The sequence below is a fragment of the Diabrotica undecimpunctata genome, chromosome 5 (assembly GCF_040954645.1).
Source record: "Diabrotica undecimpunctata isolate CICGRU chromosome 5, icDiaUnde3, whole genome shotgun sequence".
NCBI lineage: Eukaryota > Metazoa > Arthropoda > Insecta > Coleoptera > Chrysomelidae > Diabrotica > Diabrotica undecimpunctata.
Genome location: NC_092807.1, coordinates 57,749,726 through 57,776,178, shown reverse-complemented (window position 1 = coordinate 57,776,178; position 26,453 = coordinate 57,749,726). Strand labels below are relative to the sequence as shown.

General features: G+C 33.5%; 2 protein-coding genes across 2 annotated transcripts in view; both read left to right on the top strand.

The window, feature by feature from the left end:
* Rab8 (RAS oncogene family member Rab8) overlaps positions 1-22,335 on the top strand; it is a 60,747-nt gene extending 38,412 nt beyond the window's left edge. The window contains exon 4 of the mRNA XM_072531979.1: positions 17,499-22,335. Within this exon, the coding sequence (XP_072388080.1) occupies positions 17,499-17,591 (93 nt within the window). The 3' untranslated portion in view covers positions 17,592-22,335. The remainder of the gene's footprint in view (positions 1-17,498) is intronic.
* A 2,116-nt stretch (positions 22,336-24,451) lies between these two features.
* Positions 24,452-24,922, top strand: LOC140442207 (uncharacterized). Its single transcript, XM_072533285.1, has one exon. The coding sequence runs from the start codon at positions 24,452-24,454 to the stop codon at positions 24,920-24,922; it is 471 nt and encodes a 156-aa protein (XP_072389386.1).
* Positions 24,923-26,453: the final 1,531 nt, after the last annotated feature.

Below are 26,453 nucleotides of genomic sequence, written 5' to 3'. Positions count from 1 at the left end.
TAAATCACACTATATTTTAAAATTTTTCATAGAACTGTTATCAATAATTTTCTAATCAGGGTACACGCTTGTCTAATTTAGTTTTTAAATCGTCTACTTCTTCTTCTTCTTCTTAGTCGTTAACCTGATGCAGGTATCGTGATATCATGAAGCTATTAGCTAAATTTCCCAATGTTCCTCCACGTTTTTCTATCTTCTGCCATTCTAGCACATTCTGACAATGGAGCGCCAATGGTAGCAACAATATGGTCCGTGTATCGTGTGGGAGATCTACCTCTACTTCTTTTGCCTTCTACTTTTCCCTGGATGGTAAGTTTTTCAAGACCATTTCTTCGAAGGACATGTCCAAAATAGCTTATTATTTGTTCTGATATTTGTGTTCTTAGTCTTTTCTTTATGTTTAGCTGGTCCAGTATGGATTCATTTGTTCTTCGGGCCACCCATGGTATTCTCAGCATTCGTCTCCAGCAGTACATCTCAAATACATCTATGTTCTTTTTGTCTTTCTCAGTAAGGGTCCAGCATTCCGATGCATAAGTAAAAACTGGAAAAACTAGACTTCTTACTAGTCTCATTTTTGTATCGGTAGTTATTTCATGGCATTTCCAAATTTTTGTTAATTTTGCCATAGCGCTTTTTGCGATTGCTGACCGCCGCTTTATTTCTTCAGTACAGCCTCCTTTGTTGGTTATTAATGAGCCCAGGTACACAAATTTATCTAGAACAGCGATATTGTTTATCATGACCAGATGATTTTGATTGTTGTTATCGTCTACATATGTATGTTATTCATTATAAACGATTTCATTTAAATAGCCCCTATACAAACAAATTTAAGGGTGATAACACAGGCGATCTTGGAGGCAATCGGTAGGGTCCGTTAGTTCCAATCCATCTGTTTGGAAATGTGGCGGTATGCAATCTTGTTGCCATACCACAACTCCTCTTTCACGTAAAGGAATATTCTCCAGTAACAAGAAAATTCAGATATCTCTAACCATTTAAATATTCTTCAAAAAAATATTGACCTATTAACATCCCATTAAATAACCCGCACCAAAACATTAATTCCCCATCTAGTTTGAAAACTAGTTTTCCTTAACCACTGCGGATTTTTTACTGTCCAATAATGGGATTTATGGCGATTTACATTCCCATTATTATGGAGACGAGCTTCATCACTCCACAAAATTCTAGTTAACAAGTCATGAGTGTCTTGCATCATCAGTTGCATTGAGGCGATGCAGGTTAGTCTGCCAACCAAACATAGTTTAAATGGATGGTAATGGTGGTTTTTTTTTTAATCCTTTAAACTGTAGTTGAAGAAACTCCAGCAATGTACCTTATGGACACATATGGATATAATCGTTACATATGCTAAAATATTCACCAAGTTTTGTTCAGTTTGTATTAGTTTGACATGATTTCCATGTTTACCGTTCGGAAATAAACCTTGTCGTATCTTCTCCTCAACCATAGCAAAAGTTACATAAGACGGTGTTCTTCTTTCGGGAAAGCGTTCCCTGTATAAGGATTGCGCATTTTTCCTACGTTCACCATAAATCAACAACATATATATGTATTCATTAGGTGTGAATAGGAAAGGCATTTTACTACTGTATGAACTGAAAATTTTGTCTTAAAACAACAATGAATGTATTAGTGAGTGAATATAAGAAATGACATTAGCTATTGACGAGGACAGTTGGAGAACAAACTGATTCAGAAATACATTTTACTTTTAACTATTAAGAAAAATAGGTAAAAAGAAATCAAATAAGACTTACTCACAATCAATTTAATTATACCACCAACGACCGGTTTCGCATACTACAATTTGCTATGCATCTTCAGTCTAACGGTACCTGGTAAATTAAATGCTGAAATTACAAAAAACCCACCATAGGGTGTTGTCTTATAAAGAGAACAATTACAGCAACTATGCTAATATTATATGTCTGTGATTATTAATATGAATAAAAATTAATTAAAGCAGACAAAGTAAAACCAATAAAATGGCATACGATAATCTAATGAATTGAAATAAAATAGTAAATAACTAAAAATACTACTTACATGCCTGTACAAGAATTATTAATTAGTGATTTGAATAGAATAGTTCAAACTATCCTGGATTGCTGGTGATGGGCAATCATCGGTTGCCCATCACCAGCAATTTTTATTCATATTAATAATCACAGACACATAATATTGGCATAATTGCTGTAATTGTTCTCTTTATAAGACAACACCCTAATGTGGGTTTTTTGTAATTTCAGCATTTAATTTACCAGGTACCGTTTGCCCTGAAGATGCATAGCAAATTGTAGTATGCGAAGACGGTCGTTGGTGGCATAATTAAATTGATTGTGAGTAAGTCTTATTTTATTTCTTTTTACCTATTTGAAATGGACTCAAACAGGGAACACATTCATATTGAATGATGATATTGAATAATGACTGATTGTTTTCCCTCTTCTTCCTCTTAAATGACATTTTCTGAAGGTATATGCGAACGTATTTGTCAACATACAACTGATATCGTTACATATAAGAGGTGTCATTAGGCTAAAACTAATTTCACTACAAAGTGATTCAGTATTAATAGCTCAAGTATGCTACTATTGCAGACTTCTTTCTTAAAAAAAATAAGAATTATTCTAAATAGTGGAAGTGTATACTAAACCCATCAAATTTATTATGTGGTGCAGATAAATAAATATTGATTGTCGGTAATTCGCAAAGTTGTATTTTATTTACTATTTAGTTTGTTTACTATTAATATTGGCTATGAGTACGTGTGCTTGGTTGTATAGTAATTTTCAGCCACTTTTAATCTGTCAAAAAGTAACTAACTTCGCAAAAAAATAATTACTAAATTCACTAGACAGTTCGGACTGGGAATAGCGAACCGAGTTTAAAAATGATATTTTCTTTAATGATATTGCTGAAATATGTTGTCACACATGAGCTACACATTATGTTAATAATGTCTATTCACATTTTGAATTATTTTTGGTAATTTATGTAGGTAAAACTATTACAAGTGTTCTAATGTACTTTTATATTTTCTTGCTCACCTCTATATTGGCAGAAGGTAAATAGTATTTTTTCTGTAGGCATGCTAACACTCTAACAAATATTGCTTTTATTTTTCCTTGCTTTTTGTTTTTAACAGTTTTATTTTCTTGCTTACAATCTAACAACTTCTTTTTGATTTTGCATGATTTTCTTCTATTAATTGAAAATAGCTATATTTATTAGGTGTAACACAGTGCGCTGGAATAATGTTTCATTTTTAAAAGATTCCTTTAGTTTTAACGTTTGCCATTGCTTTATTACACAGTTAATCGATAATTTTAAACAAAAATATTCTCTGAATATTTCGGTTTCAATGCGTAAATATTTTCTCTTTAACACGAAGGATTAAATAAATTTATAATGATTTGAGTATTATAAATGTAGAATGATTAAAGTATTTCAAACATAGCAGAATACAATCCAATATGAATATATGGCTATGTGGACGAAGGCTGTTAAAACGCTAAAAAAACGGAATGTACAAATGTTAAGAAAAAAATTGAATGTATTTTCATTTCTTCCAGTATTTTCGAATTTTCCTAAGTCTTGTGGGCTTAGTCAACTGGAAGTTGTTCGATCGTGAATTATTTAGTGTACTTCCTTTTACTGTTAAAATCTATCTTTGTATTAAGATATTTTTAGGGGTATAGCTCACGTTTTCGTTGCACACGTTATGTATAAACAAAGTCAGTCGTTTAGTTAAAATGGTTCTGCAATTCATCGTGGTAATATAAGTAATGTTTAATTTTACTATTGTGTATAAACCTGCATCAGCTTTTTTTCACCGTCACTATTTTTACAACGCAACAATGTTGAATACTCCATAATATCTAGACCACTGTTGCTATTGCTAGATCGAGAGCTGGTAGACGAGGACGAGTTTTAGAAAATTTGTGTATTTTTTTTTTAATTTCAGAAAAATATTTATAAATTTTTTTTTTTTTCTTTTTTTTTCGGAATCTCTATATTTTATCAAAACATGTTACTTAGGAAGAAATATACAGTGCTTTTCAGATAAAACTATCCACCTTAAATAACTTTTGAACTTCTAATTTTTAGAAAAAGCGCAAAAACACGTCAATTAATATTTGAAGGGGGAGACATTATGTCATATTTAAGCTTGCTAGGAAAATCACCCCCGTATCATTCCTTCATTTTTTTAATTACTTCCCCTTTTTTTATTTTATATTTGGATTGTCCTTTTTGTGCTGAGTAGATTTGAGTTGAGGTAAGATTCTCTTACCTTAATTGACTGTAACAAAATAGGTTGTAGCATATTTTAAACTTTTTAAATATTTAACGGTACTATATCTAGTACCTTTAAAAACCATGAAAAAAACTTCATTTTTTATTAAAGTTTTATCAAAGTAAAAGGAAAGACAGTTAAGATTTGATTTCACGTACAGTGCGTTTGTATATCCGCTTATACGTATTTCATCCTAAAAGGAATCTTCGGAGCGGCTATTCACAAACGCTCTTAACGTGAAATCAATCTTTCCTGTTGTAGTAGAAGCAACACTAAAATGACTTCGATATGGACGCAATAGCGACATCTGATGATAATTCACGAAACGAAATCCGAAGATTTCTAATTGTCGAAACCAAATTCAGATTTCTTCTTTAATCTGTGCCTTCTAGGAATTGCAAGGCAAAACAGACGTTGATGAAGATGTAATTAGAGACATGGAGAATCCTCCTTTTATTTCGGTATACTCTTTATGAGTACTAGAAACCAATTCGCTAAGGATTTTTGCTTAGTTGAGGGGATATGTTGTGGAATGCAATTTTAGATTCCCCATGTCTCTAATTACACCTTTATCAACTGTTCTGTTGATAAAGGTGTAATTAGAGTTAATAAAACCATGTCTGTTTTGCCTTGCAATTCTTAGAAAGCACAGATTAAAGCAGAAATCTGAATTTGGTTTCGACAATTAGTAATCTTCGGATTTCGTTTCGTGATTTTTTTTATCAAAGTGTTTCGATATTTGGACATTAATTGGTTGCACATTGCAAGAAAGAATCGAAATTGTAAGTTTATACTACAAAAATATTAATTGTACAAGAGCTGCTACTAGAATTTTTAATGAAACACACCACAATAGACATGCAACTTATAAGTATGTGATTGAACTTATGCAGAAAGTTAAAGCAACAGGGTCAGTTTGCAATAAAAAAAGATAACCGATAGGGACTCGTAAATATCGAAGCAATCCAAGTAGCCATTTTAGAGCAAGTTAACTTAGAGGCTGAGCAATCACAGTCACTTTCAACAATTCGCAAAGCAATCGGTGTTTCACCTTCTACAGCTTTCCGAATCCTTGATAAATTTAAGTTAAATCCATACAATTCTGCGAAGTAATGACACAATGCATCATTAACAAACCACAATTGTTAAGCAATATTTGCCTTTCGGATGAATGGTCATTTTCATTAATTGCCGATACTGGGCCGAGGGTGATCCACATATTGTGCGTGAATTTCACACACAGCTTCCTCAAACGTTAAACGTATGGTGTGGTATCCTAGGTGATCACATTATGGGACCCTTCTTTATCACTGGAAACTTAAATGGTGCATCGTATTTTGAGTTACTTATGCAAGTGGTTGATCGTATTAGAACAATTGTAGAAAATGATAAGCTTTTCGAAGATTTGGTTATATTTCTACATGATGGAGCTCCTTCACACTGTGCTCTATCTTTGCGACAATTTTTAATCGAAACTTTTTCCGCTCGTTGGATAGGTAGAAGAGGACATATTATGGATTGGCCACCTAGGTTTAATACCCTAGGCCACCGGATTTAACACCTCTAGAGTTCTTCTTATGGGGGTGTTTAAAATCAAAAATTTATGCTACTAAAATTGATGCTATTTTGAACAATTATTGTAAAAAAATTTGGCAGTGTAATGTTCATTCTAAATGTTTGTAATAAAATTGTTAAAAAATATATATTTTTTTCAATCCAATTTTTTTGCTTTTGTATTTATTTTTCTCATTAATTAATCACCTGAAGCATCATGTGTTATACATTTTTGAAATCGGCACAAAAGGAGAATCCAAATATAAAATAAAAAAGGGGAAAGAATTAAAAAAATAAAGGATGATCCGGGGGTGCTTTTCCCAGCAAGCTTAAATATGACATAATGTCCCCTTCAAATATTAATTGACGTGTTTTTGGCTTTTCCTAAAAATTATAAGTTTAAAAGTTATGTTAAGTTATATTGATATAAAGTATTTTTTTTTTTTTTTTTTTTTTTTTTTTTTTTTTTTTTTTTTTTTTTTTTTTTTTTGAAAATAGGATTCTGTTTTTTATTTAAAAATATTATTTTATCCAAATTTGAATGCGCTTTATATATATTTTTTCTAAATTAACAAAATATATTTTAGGCCCGATAAAATTCATTTTGTAACTTAATTTGAACCTGTATGGAAAGAAGGATGCCCAGAAGTTGGGTATTATTATGGATAACATAAAAATTAATCCAACGGATGTTTCGTATTGAAGGGGTATCCCCGTTAAGATAGGAAAATTACTTAATTACTAGGACTTAAAACGTCAATTTTTCGTTTTTTATTTTTTTATGGTGCAATAAATTAAAAAATCTGTGTTTTTTTTTAGGGGGTTTCAGGGATTTTTTCCATTTTATAGACTTCAAAATTAAATCAAGGTTTTTTTATAGGTTATATATATTTTAAATTAAACGAGGTCATTAGAACATTTAAAAATTTGCTAAACTTTTTTTTTTATATGTTTTTCATGGTTTTAAGGGTTTAGGCGGTGGTAATCGTGTTTTTTGAGATCTACACAACTTGAATCAATTTTCTCATATTTTTACTTTTTGTGTGATTAAAAAATAAAACTTCAAAATATATCAAATCTCCTAAAAAACAGTTTTTCGAATTTTTAAAGATGTGCACCATACAGAAAAATCTGAATAAGATCGGAGGTATAATTTTTGATTAAATACACAAAATACAAAGAAATTGGACCTGCGAAAGAACCATTTCACATCGATACAGAGAGTGACGTTTCAACTTCAACTAAACAATCAACAGCTACATCGGGGACAACTGGGAAGCGTTAACGCATTTTTAAAGAATCGTACATCCAGTTTGGTTTTAAATGTACAGTGTTTAATTTTGAACAAACGTCCACAGTCCGTTGTTTGTTCGGGGGTTTTGGCAAACGAGAGCATGAAGCCGCCTAATTGAAAAGGCACCTAGAAACTAAGCATCTACGGTTAAAGAATAAAGATGAATCTTATTTTAAACCACATGCCACCAACCTAACGTCACAGCAAGTTAATTTCCAAAAATACACAACAGTAACCAAAAATCATTTTTCGAGATTGCCTTTTTGATTGCCAAAACTAAAAAACCTCACAACATTGGCAAGACGGTCATTTTGGCCAGCTGCAATGATAATGGTTTCGACCATGCAAGGAGAAAAGTATGCCAATGTACTGAAAACAATTCCACTATCAAGTGACACTGTTCATCGTCGTGTCAATCTACTTGCTGATGAAATCAAAATACAACTTATAGATCGCGTGAAAGGGAGTCTCTATTATGCTATTCAGCTGGATGAAAGCACTGATGTAGCTAATGTAGCTCAACTTCTGATATTTATCCGATACCGATATGAAAACGACATATGCGAAGATTTATTATTTTGTCAAGAATTAGAAGGAAGAACAACCGGTGAAGCAATTTAGTGCAGTTAATACCTTATTTGAAATCCATGATATAAAGTGGGAATATTGTGTATCTGTGTGTACAAACGGCACAGCTACATTGACCGGCTCCCGAACAGGATTCAAAGTAAAAGTAACTGAGATTGCACCTCACGTATGATTAACCGTGAAGCCCTTACAGCAAAACATTTGCAACCAGATGTAAATAAGGTGTTGGAACAAGTCGTAACAATAATAAAATTTTATTAAAGCTCGCACATTGAACAGTCGCCTTTTCAAAATAATGTGTCGCGAAATGAGATCAGAATACGAAAATCTACTGTTACATACGGAGGTCAGGTGGTTATCGCGAGAAAAAATACTCCAACGTGTATTTGATCTCAAAGATGAAATTAGAATATTTAACGGGAACCAAAGCTAGCGGAATATTTCTTGAATGAAAATTGGCTGGTAACAGTTGGTTATCTGTCGGACATTTTTGAAAAACTTAATAATTTTAATCAATCTTTGCAAGGGAAGATTACAAATGTATTGATTTTGACTAAGAAAATAAAAGCTTTTGTAGGAAAATAAGTTTGTGGATAGACGAAATCTGTGCTGAAAACTACAAGATGTTTGCATGTTTGGAGAAATTTTCAGAAGAAAACAATATAAAGCTCGAAGAAGAAATTAAAACCAAAATCATCATGCATCTTACAAGCCTTAAGCAAGACTTGGTAATACGATTACCAGATACGTCACACGGCGACCAATGGATAATTGATCCATTCACTTTTGATCTTAACACTGTGAAGAAGAACTTAAAAGAAAAGGAGCAGCTGATCGATTTATTGTCGATGAAAGCCTTCGATCTTTCAAAACCACGAATCTATCCAAGTTCTGGATAATGATGGACTGATCCACTGTTATACAAAATATCTCTGCTGAAATTGCTGCCATTCGCATCTACATACCTGTGCGAGACAGCTTTCTCCACATTGACTGCTATAAAAACAAAATATCGCTCCAGACTTAACGTAGAACCTGATTTTAGGGTGTCTCTTTCTGATAATATATCACCAAGAATTAATATACTGACTGTAAGTGTGCAAGCACAAGGTTCACATTATTTTGTAAACTTACGTATATGTACCTATTTTTGTAAAAAAATAAAATGTTAAATGCATAATTTGCTCTAATATTACTTTCCAAAATAAATACACAACATAATTTAAGAAATAAAAACAACTAAGTACAACATGGAGGATAATTGAAATTTACCTTAATTTCGTCCTGAACCTACCTTTGCAATTGTTAATTTAGTGATTTTTTTTCTGGGGTCGCTCATAACTCTTTTTTAATTTTGGGGTCGCAATATCAAAAAGGTTGCGGACAGCTGTCCCTAAATGCTCCAATTTAATCAGGAATATATAACCTATAAAAAAAACCTTAATTTGATCTATTATTAATTCTATAATATGGAGGAAATCTCACAAAACCCCTACACGGATTGCCCGGTTTTTTGAAGATGGCGCACCATACGGAAAAATCTGAAAAAAATCCATAACGTTTCTAGCCCCTGTGACTTCTAATGTTCCAGTATATGGAAATTATTTATATGGAAGAAAGAAGAGAGTGAAAAAAGAAAACCCTAAGGTTTTTAATCTTGTATAAAGATAAGGCTTGGACAAAAAATTTATTTAGTCAAATAAAACGTTAATGATTTGTGAAATTTAAACAATTATGTGAGTTTCAGCATGAAACATATGAATTCAATAAATAGGAAATTAATAGATTATCCGTGAAATAAACAAAAGGCATAATATAATAAAACATTTTAATTTTTGGCTGTTGTATAGATTTTATAAAAGAGATTTTAAACTGGCTGCTTCTTAAATATTAAAATTATATCTTGTTGGGTTACTTATAGACTTCACCAAGAAAAACCAAACCAAAATACACTCTTTCTCTCTTCGAATAAATACAAAAAAAAAACAATATTTTCCAAATTTACAGTACATCTTAAAATAAAATAAATTCTTGACAAAGAGCTAACCCGCCATCCGTTTGTCTCGTCTGACTGTCTATATATAAGTGAAGTGTGAATTCTCTTTCTCCTAATAGCTATGAATCTTTGTTCTACACATGCCACACTCATTGTACTTATCAAATTGAAATCCTTATGGTAATAAGGTTTGTCTAACGATTAGGGCTTATAAAGACTATTGATGTTTAAATTATAATTAAAAAGTGACGAACGTTACAACAGTTTCATCTTACTTTAGTAGGTTTTAATATCAAATAGTCCAAAAATGGACATTAATTATTCCAGGGCACAAACTTCACACTAAATGTTTAATTTGGTATATGTTTACTAATTTTTAATGAAAACTTACTTAACTGTGTATTTGTAATTAATAATTAAGGCCAATGTTAAAATAAACGTTTTTAAGTGAGAAAAGGAAAAAGATAAACAATTGGCTAACGATTATTGTGCATATAGTGTAATAAATATTCTTTTTAAGAAAAAAATCTGTCAAAAATGCTTACAAAATGCTGCACTATTTCTAATAGAATATAATATAAGTATCACTATTCTTTATTTTTACATATTAGGTTAGTCGTGTATTAGGCTCTTCTTGAATTAATTTTACATTTGTATCGTTTTGGCCAGCTGTATCTTGCATATTGCGTCAGGAGATGTATACATTTTACTAGTTTATGTTTTAGATGATTTGTTTCGTTTTCTTATTTATAATCTGTTAATTGATGTATTAGGTTTATGCTTTTCGTATAGAAACTTCTTGTTCTGTATTTGAATATGTAATACGATGTACACTCAAACATAGCACAAAAACTTAAAAAATCGGACCAGAAAACTATATAGGAATATCACTCTCAAACATAATCATGAAGTTATTCTCCAAATATTTAAAGATGAATTAGAAGAACTGATATAAATAACGAACGGATTCAGAAAATGTATGCAATGTTAGTAAAATAAATCGAAGAAAAAATTGGAATCAATACATCTGCATGTGTCTGCTTTATAAATTTAATTAAGGTATTCGACAGCCACTGATATACTAAAAGAGAAAGAAATGCCCCCTAACACCATGCCCAACAATATGGCTTAAATGTAAATCCTGCTCCTCATTTATTGATCCCTTGTGACGGTGTGGTGACACTCTTAATATTATTGGCTTGTTGCCTTAATTGACTGCGGTTCTGTGCCATATGGACGGCTTCATGTAGGGAGTTTTCCACCAGAGTTGTCATTTGATCTGTCCATCGTGTTGGAGATCTTCCGCTTGGTCTTATATGAATGAAGTTTTATATGAAGTAAATGTAAATATCACCACAAAAATAAAGCAGGAACTCAAACGACAAGGATTATACTCGCTCTGGGAGGAGCCAATCAAGGAGATAGCCTAAGTCCATGTGTTTTTAATTTCTTGATGAATCCAAATGAAAACAAATCAGCATGATCTGCTTTCAAAATGGTGCTATATTGTTCGCCAAAAGATGCAAATGGTGGTCGGTAGCCAAACTTTAGAATTGTCATCACGGTTGAAACCTCTAATAATTGACCTCTCCAGTGGTCACGATCCTGCAAAAGATTTAAAAAGCAGCTACCAACAAAGCAGCAAATGTGTCAGGATGTCTAAGTGATGTAATTTGGAACAAGCAGATAGTAAAGATAGACTATACATGCGTACTGGTACTATAACTTATATACTTATAGACCTATTATGATATGAATAGAAACGAGCCATAACTTTAATAAAACCGAAAGCTTGGTTAAACTAGTGGAAATAAATATATGTAAAAATTAGAACATACCACGTTAGAAACGAAGGAATAAAAACATAATGTGGTTTGAAAGACGTCAATGGTATATTCATGTGAGAAGAATGGTGAAAGACAAAGTATGGAGAATTCCGCTAGCGGAAAGCGCACGCAAGGAAGTTCACCAAATATATGGAGGCGTAGTTAGCGGTCTACCTGCCAAAATCTAAACCAGCGATGAATTAGTATTAACAGACTGAAAGGTCTTAAACAGGAAAACAAGATGACTTTTGCTTCCAAGCTTGTTTAGAATTAGACCAAAATTCTTAGATCTTAGATCTAGAAATTAACAGAAATCGACTCTGATCTACAATACCAATCTACTTGGTTATTCAAGATAATGAAACTGTTAAGGCGGGTACACATATGCGAGCCAAACGGTATACGTACAGTACGCGTACAGATCCTTGAAAAATATTCCACATCGTACTGATCGCATACTTATCTCGATCCATGGAAAGCGACAAACCAACAACGAACGCACATGTGCGAAATGATTCATTTTATTTATCATTTGGGTACTGATTTATGTTTCTGTTTTTGCTTGTTTAACAAAAATAAAAATATGTACAATAATCAATTTACTGTTTTCTCACGTCTCTCTAGGAAGGAACACGTCATTCACACAATGTCGATTTGATGAGACAATAAAAATGTTCGCTGCGTCTAGTAAGCGCCGTCCAAACTGAAAGACGAGCTTCCTTTGAAGTCGTGGAATAAACCGCAACAATTTGGTTCGCGACGAGCCACGATGAAACAGTACGCAAGCGGTTTTTTCTGCCGTACACATTAACGAATATAGCGTTCACAAACGGTTCGCGAACAGTTCTGCTCGCAAATGTGTACCCGCCTTTAGATGTGCAAAGAAGTAGACAGATTCGCCCGGGCGACGTTGACAATCTGCATGAGATAGTGAAATTATAATATAAAAAGTTTGGTTCTCCCAGATTGTCTTTTTATTCATTAGTCTTGATGCTCCAAATAAAAAATTATAAAAATATAATTTTGGTGAAACACCATTCGATAGGTCTTTTAATAAATGTCAATCCAATGATATGAATATTTTAATCTATTCTTTTTTTGTTCGATTCTCGGGAACTTAAAGAAATCGCACGGTGCCAATTCAGGACTGTAGACAGGATGGCCCATCAAATCGATGTTCATTTAATCACTTGTGGCAAAAAATGGTTGTATACTATTCAGCATTAACGATTCAACTATTATCTAACGAAACCGTAGCGATATGTCCCTGTTTTTCAAAAAATCTCGCCACTTTTCCAACACTGCGAGCGCGGACTACTTTTGTTGGATTTGGCTCGTCTTAACGTCTTTGGCCCATACTGTTGATGTTGATTGATTTTTTCCTTTAGGGCTCATAGCGATATATTCATGTTTCTTCACAACACGATGTTTCATATGAAATCTGAGCTGCCTATGATTAATCATTTTAGTATAATGAGGCAACAATCGACACGTGCCTTCTTCCAAAAGGTCATGCCAAATTGTTTGTATTTAACTCATGTCTATGCCCAATGATGCACGAATCTCATGATAGGTAACATGTCGATCTGCTTCAATTATGCCACTTTCGGCATCAATGTTTTCCGGGGACAACTGTTGAAAGACGGCCTTCACTGAATTCAAAATAGATGGCATATATACACTCGCGATCATAAAATCCGGGTTATCTTTTTATTCAAACGCAACAAACGTTTGTTTGATCAAATGCTTGTTTGTTTGTTGCGTTTGAACAGAAAGTCGAATCACAAATGAGACATTTAAAACAAGCGGCAGTTGCAGGTACCGTTTTTTTTTTTTTTGGAAAGTGTGCACTTTTCCGCGAAATCGGCACTATTGGAATTCTTTATTACAAAGGAAACCGCTAAGCCGACAACAATTCTCAGAAACATGAATTACTTTATATTTGTGTTCTTATTTACGATAAAGCTCGTTAAAAACGAAATATAGGTGATTTTCAAGGTGGCCCGGATTTTATGATCGCGAGTTCCTTAACAAAAAATTATTGGCATTATGTGTATTACCCTTTATTAACTAATTAAATACATTTTTTTTTATTCAAAAATGTTTAAAACGCATACTTTTTAAAAAAAATTCTTTAGTGACATTCCAAAACGTAGGCATACACAAACCCATGCTTCAGGTTCATATTGTTCTGAAGCTATTTTCTTGTAGCATCTTAATGCAATTTACACCCCGGACGTATTTCATTATTTCTAGTTTTTTTATTTAGTGAGTAGCGAAAATTGTTTGTTTTCTTTCTGTTCTGCTATTTTTTTATATTTTCCATAATTAAATTAACAAACTTGTCGATAACGCACCCCCTTCTTAAAAATATCAGCCCTTTTCACATTATAAAAAATGAAATAATTATTTAATTATCATCAATAATAGTTGAAAGTAGAAGTGAGATTTTATAAACTTTGAGATTTGCATGAAAAATAATTGTTGATTACAAAAGCAGAATGACTGTCTTTTTTTGTGTTTTTTTAATTGACTACTATGGTTATTATATTATAATTTTATTTTTGATTTCATTTTACTACTATATTTTCTTTTTTATTTCCATTGCCTATTTACAAAATATATTGGTTAGTCTGTTAATATGGTGATGTACATCAAAGCAACATAGGATAAATTATTTTGTTATTATTTATTATATTAAAATATTTTTTATTTATTTATTTACACTTATGCATCAACCACGGGGTTATTAGAGTGTGGTTAGGTTAAGGTACATTAATGTATAGTAATAACAATTTTGAATGTCATTTTGAATACCAATTTTATGAAAGTTAGATATGATGAAACAATTGACAGGCCGATAGCAAACTGTTTTTGGGTATCCTTGATAAAATATGTTTTCTGCGCTGTTTTTTGGAGATGTATAGACGGTTTAATTAATGTATGTAAATATTTAAAATCGACCAAATAGTTCAAATAGTCTAAAACACTTAAAATTGTAGTAAAAAAAACTTTCATTCTCACCAGATGCGGATGATAGGGGCACGGGACAGATTATCTATTTCTACATTTTATGTCACTGAAAGAATTGATATTTTAGTACAACTTTTCAATGCATTAATATTTTCTACATAAATATTATATACTTGTTTCGTAAAAAAAGTCACTTTTCCAGGTATTTAATTTCCATATTGTTTTGACCACTTTGTCCATTTTACAGAAATGATATCTCAGTGAGCAACGCCCGTAAGACCTTTGGTAGTAGCTTCAAGCTATTACAAACTCACAAGTGGTAGGCTTTGGAGTCTGTAGTGTAGGTTGACTGTCAGAGGAAATAAATATTTTGGCCGAATTGATACGTTTTTTCATGCACTCTTTAGCAAAAATAACCAGTTCTAGTATACATTAAAACAGAGGTCGCCGAAGTGGTCCAACAATGAACAACTGTGAACTTTTTGAAACCTAGAGTGAGCTGCCTTATTTTGGATTGGGGAGTGGTCCGCGGGGGTCTGTGGGGTTTGCCTCCAGAATAAACGGGAGTCTGAGAGCTTTTATCTGCCTTAACTTTTGTCTTCGAATAGCAGAGTTAAAATTGTTTTCAATCCCGTAGTGAACAGTTTTGATGGGGCGTTCGTTCCCTTTCTTCCCTATCGAAACATTTGCGTTGCATAACAAACACACATACTTGTCCTTCACTTCATGAAAGTGATAAGTTTTTAGTTTTTGACTAGAACTTGCCATATTTTAAAACGAACTAGTGTCAAGAAAGCACGCTAGTGCAAGTGCCAAGTAAAGTAAACAAGTCATGGCGACTGGCGTCGCTGATGTATCGCAACGTAAGGTGGTAGTCACAGCAAAAGACGCTCCAGCGCAGACAGGCGTGATGAGTGGCGCTGTCGTGTGCAAACAACGCACAAGCACCTAAAAAGTAGTAAAGTTTTTAAGATTTATTTTATTGGACAACGCCATAGGCTTTTATTAATAAAAACTCTATTTTATTTACTTATCGTGGGTACAACAAACACCAATTGCGAATCTGGACCACCATTTACAGTCGAAGAAGTAAAATATGCCATCAAAAGCACCAAAGATGGTAAAGCAGTAGGCCCTGATAATTTTCACTCAGAATTCTTAAAACTTATGGGCTATGATGGCATAAAATGGTTGACAAATATATTTAACAATATATATGATACAGGCATAATTCCCCAAAAATGGTTAGTGTCAACTTTTATAAATCTTCCAAAAAATCCCAATGCGAGAAAGTGCGAAGACTATAGAATTATAAGCCTTATGAGCCATTTACTTAAAACATTTCTAAAGGTCATTCACAAATATACAAAATGTGAGGAACAACTAACAAGAACACAATTCGGATTTCGTGGTGCTCTGGGAACACGGGAGGCCCTTTTTGCTGTACAGGTGCTATTTCAGAGATGCAGGGATGTGGATTGTGACATATACGTATGCTTTATAGATTACCAGAAGGCATTTGACAGAGTAAAACATGACAAATTAATGACTCTAATGCAAGAAATTGGAATTGACAACAAAGATCTTAGAATTATCAGAAACATTTACTACAATCAAACGGCCAAAATCAAAATAGAAGACCAGTTAACTGATAAAATTGCAATAGAACGTGGAGTACGACACGGCTGTATTTTGTCTCCATTGTTGTTCAATATTTATTCTGAATGGGTATTTAAGGAAGCTTTAGACGGTTGTGTGAAAGGAATACTAATAAACGGTGAATGGTTGAATAACATTAGATATGCAGATGACACTATAGTTTTTGCCGATAATCTGAATGACTTACAGATATTAACAAATCGCATAACAGAAGTCAGCAACAGATAAGGCTAGCTCTTAACATAAAGAAAACCAAATTTATGACAATTAGTCAAAAACCAATACTAAACGCTCAACTTACAATCAACCAACAGAATATCGAAAGAGTCGAGCAATATACATATCTAGGCACCAATTTAAATAGCCAATGGGACCACTCAACAGAAATTAAACAGCGAATAATAAAAGCAAAAGCAACATTCGTTAGAATGAGAACCATTTTCAACAGTCGAGACATATCATTAAAAACAAAATGCCGTCTATTGAACTGCTACATATTCACAGTGCTGCTCTACGGAATGGAAGCGTGGACACTGACTGTTGCATCTATGAATCGGCTCGAAGCTTTCGAAATATGGTGTTATAGGCGCATCTTACGTATATCCTGGGTTGACAGAGTTACTAATGTGGAGGTCCTGCGTAGAATGGGGAAAGAATGTGAAATTCTCATGACCGTCAAAACTAAAAAGTTGGAATATCTAGGACATGTAATGAGAAATCAAGAACGTTACGGCCTTCTCCAGCTGATTCTCCAAGGGAAGGTAAATGGTAAGAGAGGACCGGGAAGAAGACGCATTTCCTGGCTTCAAAATTTACGAAAGTGGTATAACACGACTACCACTGAACTGTTCCGCGCTGCAATAAACAAAGTAAAGATAGCCGTGATAATCGCCAACATCTGGAACGGATAGGCACTTTAAGAAGAAGATCGTAAGTTTCTCGTCGCGAGCTACACAAAACGTCCTCACGAACTACCGGTAGCTTGCAATCGGCCGTTTGGCGACATCTGCATTAGAAAGTAAAATAAAATTAAGTAAATACCTAATGTATGGAGCCATATAAATTATATAAGTATTTCGTCAATAGTTTTCTATGAAAGAGTAGAATATTATAAGATTTTAGGTATATACACCTGTTTTATAAACGAGTAAAATTTGTGATTTATTATATACAAACATTGATCAAATATTTCTAACGGGATACTTAGTTGCTTTTGAATCTCATTATTAACAGACAGCTCTATAATTTGGAGTTTTATTAAAAACAATTTTTATGTATTAGGAAGCCAGCAACCCACCACGAGGACATCAACTCAAATCATCAGACCCACCGAAAAAACCCACCAGCTGGCTATCCAGATGCACCATACTCTGACCACTTCCCGGAGTTGCTTAAAAACTCAAACACCGCTTATCGTCATAAGCCTCTACCCAACAACTTACCACTATGCAACTTCAGGTGGGGGTGTGTTTAAAACTGTTTAGACATGCCTGATAAGAGTATACTTACTCTTGTACGACCATTTCTCAGAAAAAAAAACAGTATTTTAATCGTTTCATTTATTATAATTATTATAATATTAATACATCATATTTTTTCATTATAACGGAATCAAACAACATACGAACTGTAGTTTATATCCATAATCAATCATATTTTTTTCATTATAACGGAATCCAACACCATACGAACTTCTAGATTATATCCATAATCAAATTATTTCTCTTGCATATTGTTCAATGTTGTCGTAATATTTATTGGATGACTGCGATTACTCATTAATCTTGCTTTTTTTGTTAATATGAAATATACAAATTATGTAACTACGTTTAATCAAATTATAGTTGGCCTTTGGAGGCAAAAAAATTATATAAAACTGCAAATTATTTATACCCAAGTGGAAATCTCACATCTCTTTCTAGTTATAATCGTACATTCTCCTTCCACCTTTCAAAAATATATTAATCCCCAAATAATGTTATGGGTAGTATTAGTTCTACCCATTCTACAACGAATATAAAAATCTGTTGATTTCTACAAAAGCTGGAGTTTTACGACTAACAGTGTAGTAATATGTTCTAAACTGTGTCAATTAATAAAGCATTAAATAAAAACCATTTCGCTTTCGTTCTAAAGAAGTTTTAGATTTCTAATACATATCTTGACCTCATCTTGGTACATTCAAAAGACCTTATATGTATTTCCTATGAAAGTATCAATAAATTCGTGCAGTAGTTGTTCATTGTCTTATATACGTTCGGTATCTTATTCTACAATATACAGTATTAGCTGCTTGCGACCAAGATACTTGTATATTTATGACATGTGTATCTTATCATATTCCTTGGACTGCGGGCGTAGTATAAATGAATTTCCATTTTTTTTGTTAGGCGTTTTATTTTATTTTATTAACAACGGTACAGAAAATCTAATAAATTTGGACATTTTTTTTACCTAGTTTCAGAATATGTCCAATCCTGAGACATAGTAATTTAAAGCTCCCGGTTCTGATAAATCGTTTTGCTAGTGTTCCTGTTTACGGTATACTTAGTATTCTAATTCATACGACGACTAAATGTTTTTACTTCTACTGTAGTCTGAACCGGGAATAACATCAATTTTTCTCGTACAAAGTAAATTGTGTGTATTCTACTGTCCTCGAAAGGTGATAACAAAAAAAAATATCAACAAAGTGTGTTATTTCATTTCCTCGCATATCTGCCAAAACTTTATATTATAAATACCATATTTGTGGCTATAAAAAAATCAATTATCAAATTTGGAGAAGAGTATTATTCATACTTCTGAGAAATGGTCCACACATTAGCAAGCTTACTCAGATATTTATGGTTTTTAAGCATTTTTGGTAATACTTCAAATTGGGAAAATAGGCATGTCGCCTGATTTTGATATTTTTGTGATTAAGGGTAACATTTTACCGATGTATTTATAGGGATATTTATATTTATGCACATTTTTAGTAAAAAAATACTTAGATTTGTTTAGAACGGTTTGAAAGATAGAATTATTTTCTAATTAATTAAAAAGTTTTTAAAGCAACAGTTAAATGATTCTTTTCGCTTTTTATAAAATGAAGACAACAATTCTTGTTGAATATTGTTTTGACCTGGCCTGTTCGTTTTTGCAGTCTTTCATATTATGTCAGTGTGTTTAAATTATTATTTACGTATATTTATTTATGTATGGTACTACTAGGATACTTTTAGATTTTACTTTAAAAGAATACTACATGTCTCATTTTTCAATTGTCATTTGTCAAACTACAGGTGATATTACAAGTAAACATTAACAAACATGCAACATACATAATAAAAAATATGGTTGAGTTTACCGAAAGTACAAGCTGAATATAGCCGCAAATCTCAACCATGAAATAAAATATTTCGGTTTGACAGAGTTGGTATGTTTTTATAATTCATATGTTGTATGCTTCAAATATAAAGAGAGAAAGCTTTTAAAAAGTACATTTTGATTATACTATTTTATGAATTCTGCAATTTTTAATTTATATGAAACAATAACGAGTAATTATTTGTCTATTTCGAGATTAATTGCAAACATCTGTTGTAATCTGACAACTGCTGATTTGACGATTACCAAATCTATCACCTAATATATTAAAGGGCAATTTCCAAAAAAAAAATGTCTAATAATTTACTGCAACTAATCTCCAAAGAAACAAATATTTACTCATTCTTGTTTTATATAAATCAAAAGTTGCAGAATTCATAACATAGTATAATCAAAATGTACTTTTCTAAAGCTTTATCTCTAAATATTTGAAGCATACAACATATACATTATAAAAACATGCCACACTGCTAAACCGAAATTTTTTGTTCCATGTTAGACATTTGAGGCTATAATCAGCTTGTACTTTCGGTAAACTCAACCAAAAATATATTGATAATAATCAGTAAAAAGTATTTAATTTTGTCTTAACTCAAATTATTTCCCTTTGGTGTATATAGGGCTAAGTAGCTCTTAGGTGGCTGTTTTTGCATGTTGTGCGTATGACCAGATCAGTTGACAAATATTCTAACCAAACTATGTCACTCAGAATATATATTCGATAATATAAAGAAGTCTGTAATCTCGATTATTTAAAAAAGTTGGGAAAGAGTATGTGATAGAAGTGAGTTGTTTAAAAACAACATACAACTCTCATGGAAAGAGTTTTTGGTTCCTTTTTAAAATTCATTTTTTGTGATGACCATATTCTTAAGGAGAGCCTTCCCGTTATCTGGATGTCCGTTTTTGTTTATAGAAACAAGAAACCCCAGCAAATTAAAATGTGCAAAAAATCTAACCGTATTATCGGTAACTACAATATCTCTAAAAGGAAATTGAATTGAAGCTAGGTTACAAGCAAGGTTACATCAAAAATTCACCACAAAAAGAATATACTTTAAAAGTAATAGATAAAAACTTGAATGTATGACAAAAGGAGAAAGTTGATCACAGTAATACATGGTGAGTAGATGGCACTAGTATAAAATTTTAGTTTGTGAATATGTCACAGGTGGTGCGTTTTTGACCAAATAAACTCGTCATAAGAGCAAGCAGCTTAAAAATTTAACAATTTCGTATTAGTTTTATGAAAGCATTCAGTGCGTTGAAGCTCCTACGACCAGAAATTTCGGCGAGTATTTTTCACTTTTGCTGTACACATATTTAATTTTAAAAGCATTTTTTTCACATTAGTTTTTGTTCGCTTTTAAATAAAATTGTAATTATCTGGAGATCATTACGAGAATCTATTGAAGATTGCAGAGTTAAATGCTTAAATTGTATCTGTTTGTCTGCCGGATTAAAAATGCAATATCTATCCTAAACATAATTTAAACAATATTCGAACAAAAATCGAATTGTGTACACGTTTTCTGTTATTTTATGTCTCAGTGTTCATCTATAGCTTCCACCCATATCTTCGTGGAGGTATTTTGCGTTGAATTGCTGTAATGGAAATGCCCACATGGTAGTATTTTTTATAGTATAATTTAAATAGTTGCATTAGTCAAATCAAGAATCTCTATAGTAGGCCTTACTTCATATAAACTTTATAACTGTTTTTTGTCTGTATTATTAGAAATATTTTCCATTGATCATACTTCATAATCTACACATGAAGATGAATAATGCAGTTATATGGAGATATTACTTCACTGCTCCAATCGATAAATGAAGTTGTTGCCTTAGTATGTTGAAACGTGTCACTACTAAGTTTCTGACTTATTAATAATAATAATAATGATTCTTTTATATTGAAATAACTTCTGCGAACCGAAATCGCATGCTAACAATTATTACCGTACTAATGGGCTTATTTCTTTGTTTTTTTTTATATTTTTACGATCAGTTATTAGGCAGAAAAATTATTGATATGTTTTTATTAACATGCGTTAGTAATAATATTAATCTTGGTAGCATAAAGCAGATTGATGGCTAAAGAGAGACTTTATAAATTTTAAAACTTTACGTAATACTGAACCATATCATGCAACTTTCTGTTAAATAGTCATAATTATCTGCTATTCTACTTATAATTCTATCTTTCAAATCCTCCATTTCGATTAGCCGTATTGATTAGCTTTCAAGAAAAAATTGTTTGACAGATGTTTTTATTTATTGTAAATAAAAAACATTTTCAAGTCGTGATCATTTTCAATCTTAGATAAATGTATAGCTAATAAAAGTTTTATTTTTTTAACTGGGCACTAAATAATCACTTGTAAACTGACCGCGGTGAATTTTCAAACAAGGTTTACTCCCGGTATTTTAATTTTGCCTTGCCTAACTCTTGAGATTTTTACATTCCAAAAATTAAGAAGTGTAACTACAAATTGGAGTATTTTGAAAATTCACCTATTTTTATTAATTTCATGAAGTTTCAATTTTCTTATTTGAAATTCCATGATTTTAATAAGCCTTGTATTTGGACTTAAAATTTTAATTTAAATTATTGTTAATTTTTATAAGGAGACATAGATTTTGTACATTTATATATTTACATAGACAACACAAATTTTTATCAAGTTTATTACATGCCCTAATTATAGTTTCATAAATGTGTAAATAAATTATATGAACATTTTAATCAGTCTTTTTCTTTATTTATTTTACATTTCTAGTCAACAGATATATATGAAAAATGTAATCGTGATCACATTCAGAATTTTAGAATTGAAAACTTTGGGACCAGAGGGAACAAGCCACAATTTCGTCAAAAATGAGTTAAAGTAGAAATCGCACACTTTAAAACCAGATTAATGTCCCAAACAGAAAATTTCAGCTGTTTTCTCATAGATGGCGCCGCTGTAGTAAGTCCCGTTGTGTCACCATTACGTTATATTGCAACAGAAGGAGATAAGCCACAGTATTAATCAAAATGGCGGCGGAGCATTCTCGTGCATGTAAACGAAAAATAGACTTTTCTGAGTTTGATTCTGAACACAGTGACCAAGATCCGTTTTTAAATGAAAGCGAAGATGACAAATACTACAGTGTCCGGAAGTAACAGCGACTCGGAAAATATAAACACAGTAACGGTAAATTTATTAAATGTGTGGCTTGTCCCCTTATATTATATTTTTCTAACCTAAAAATATTAGGATTGTGCTAATGGTTAATACCCAACGACATAAAAAAATTAAGTGCAAGACTAAAAGAAATCTAGGTTGTAAATATATAAATACAAAAGGGAAGAAAATAGAACCAAAAAAATTGGGTGCACCTTACAGTTGCAGAAAATAGTGTAGACAGCTTTTGACGGACAACAAAAATGAAATATTGAATGGATCCTGGATAATTATGACAAGCAAAATATTAACCTATTCTCAACTATGAAAGTAATTTCAAAGAAGAGAAATTACCCAAAGAAAACCAAACGAGTTCATTCATCCAGAAATGTTTCAGTTAAATATAGAGTCATAATAAATGGAAATGAAGTTGAAATTTGTAAGAGTTTCTTGTCATACACGGCATTTCAAAAAAACGTATTGAAAGACTGGTTCGCCAAAATAAAGCAAGCATAATGCACAAGATGGCAGAAGCGGTCTTTGCTTCCACCACAGGAACTACCGTTCAGATATTTACTACGGCTACGCGTCGAGAAAGGCCAACGTACGGTTTCATCGTATCCAAAAAGGACACGACCTACTCCCAACTTTTGGAGGGAGTGGAAAAGGCCGTAAGAAAGACGGGGGCTATCCACAGATTGCGCAGTACCAGGGACGGGAACCTCTTAATAACCATGGAAGGACCAGGGGCGGCCTCGATTTAAAAAAAAGCTTTCTCAGATAAAGAAAGTGGTTTCACGGCGAAATTGGTGGGAACCGAAAAGCAGGCAATCATTCGCTTAAGAGGAATGACGGAGAGTACACAAGAGGAGGAAATAAAGCGGGCTATAACGCAAAAAATCGGTAGATGGGATCCTAGTTTCGCCATTAAACAGATATGCCCGATGCGGAACAACACTAAAGCAGCCACGGTCGTCCTTACCACACAAGCAGCAAGTAGGATTTTAGACCTCGGGCATGTGAAGGTGCGATTCGTACGCTGCGAGGTGGAACGCAGATACATAGTGAAGAGATGCCAACGCTGCTGGAGATACCAGCACGATGCCTCGAGGTGTGATGGTTCCGACCGCACCGGACACTATCATAGGTGTGGAAAGGAAGGTCACACCTTCGAGGCATGTAAGGAACAGGAGCACTGTGTCATGTAAAGAGGGACACCATATTGGCAGTGGTAAGTGCCCAGCCTTCCGGGAAGCTCTCCAGAGAGCTAGACAGGCCGAACACCTACGAAACATCGAAGCCCCTGTCCCCCACAGCCGTACCAGCCTTTCCCAAAAACGGAAGCTTTGACAATGGAAACAGATCAAGAACAAGGACACTCAAACCAGAAAACAAGGCTCGCGGACCCATCCCCCTTCGCCGAGGATTTAAGAAGAGCGGACGACCAGGTCTTTAACGAAGCGATTCATTCGATCTTAATGAACCAATTCACGTCACTTTGCGACAGCGCCGCAGCGAACCTTGTTCTGATTAAACCACCCGGCCGTCCACCCACCCCACCCTGGATGGGGAACTAACATCGGCCCCTACCTCTCAGGCACTATCCCCTCAGGATAGTTACAACATTGACCTTTTAGATTAGATAAAGAAACCCCCCTCACCATGTGACCAAATAGCTAGTGGTATAGACTTACAATGGCTTCGAACGGGTTAAAAAGACTTAAGATACTGCAGGTAAACATCGGAAGGGCCAAGGTGGCAGACGACCTGATACACGCGAAAGCTTTGGAAGTAAAAGCAGATCTTATCATAGAGCCAGAACCAAACAAAAACATCGCCAGAAAATTTGGTTGGATCGCCGACACACGGTCAGATGTTGCAATCTTCCTGTTGAACAAGAGTGTATGCATAAAAAAGATTACCAAGAAAGTAGGATTCATCAAAATCAATATGAACGAATTGGCAATAGTAGCCTGTTATATATCACCGAATATAAACATTACACAATATCAAGACAAGGTAGATAATATCTTCGAGGCGTCACTTACAGAAAAACACGTTATAATCGTTAGTGATGTAAATTCTAAATCTATTCTATGGGGTCCCCAAAAAATGACAACAAAGGGGAAATATGGAATGAATGGATTCCATCAACCGACCTGGTAGTGTTAAATAATGGTAAACATACCTTTGAAAGAGGTGAATCGCGAAGTCACATAGACATTACCCTAGCATCGAACAACTTTGCCAAGACAATCACAAACTGAGATGTTCTAGACGAGAGCATCTTCACTCTACATAAATACATCGTATTCGAAATTGGCATAAAGGTCACAACTAAGAACGGCAAAAAGACACTCGAATTCAACAAAGCGAGATTTGCGTAACAAATAAGCAACTTCCCAACAAGACCCTTCCCAACTTTTCCAACAAGAAAAACTACCCACTTTCCTACCTTCAGGAACGCAATCATAAAAGCACACAACCTAAGCAGTAAAAGTAAACATGTTGCATATACCGTACCATACTGGTGGAATGGTGAAATCCAACAAAAACAGACAGAATGCCTTAGAATCAGGCGAACCACACAGAGGAATAGGACACAGCGGACAAAGGACGAATACAAACGCGCCAAACAAGAGCTAAATAAGCTAATCAAGAGAGCTAAGCGCACATATTGGCAGAACTTATGCAAGGCGCTAGAGAACGATGTATGGGGCGAAGCTTACAGAATAGTCACCAAAATGCTGAAGACAATCTATGCGATGATAAAAAAATGGAAATTGTGAATACCCTGTTTCCCAATAATCCCACTACAAACTTCGTTATAAATGAACACACCTGTCAAGACGAGGTTAGCCTTGCGGAACTCATGAGAGCCGCAGATTCCATTAAAGTAGGTAAATCTCCTGAACCAGATCGTGTGCCACCAGAGGCGATAAAACTATTAACTACATTACAACCAGAACCAGTAAGAGAAATCCTTAATCAGCTGCTGACAAGACAAGAATTCCCCGATCAGCTCAAGATCGCGAGACTTACACTTATACCTAAACCCGGCAGAGATCCGGACGAAGCTAGCGCTGCTATCGGCCGATTTGTCTACTTGATTGTTTAGGGAAACTCTACGAGAATCTTGTCAAAAATCGCGTTGAAGATGAGTTGAGGGAAAAAGACATCATCTCAACTAGACAATACGGATTCAGAAAAGCAAAATCAGCTGTAGATGCGGTTAAACATATCACAGATACTGTCAGGACCACAAGGAAAAGATGGGCCGTTTTAGTAATGTTTGATGTGAAGAATGCCTTTAACTCTGCCAACTGGGAGCACATCATAAGCAAATTAGAATCTGCCAAAGTTTATGAAAATTGAAATCAGTAGCAATCTCGGGATATTTAATAAACATCATAAAGAGGTACTTAAATAATAGATATCTCTCGGTGGCTACAAACACAAAGATCAGATTAACAGCCGGCGTACCGCAAGGCTCCGTATTAGGCCCGACGTTATGGAATGTACTATATAATGGGGTACTAGACATCGATTACGGTAGAAATAGCATGGCAATAACCTATGCCGGCGACCTACCTATATTAGTAACAAGTGATATGTATTGGGAAATCGTAGACATCGAAGCGGTCATCCTGAAAATCTGGCCGAGCGCCGGACCAGATTTGATATTCCAACTAGGTAA

Coding starts and splice junctions, on each gene's coding strand:
- LOC140442207 (XM_072533285.1), top strand. CDS start 24,452: ATGGCTTCGAACGGGTTAAAAAGACTTAAGATACTGCAGGTAAACATC.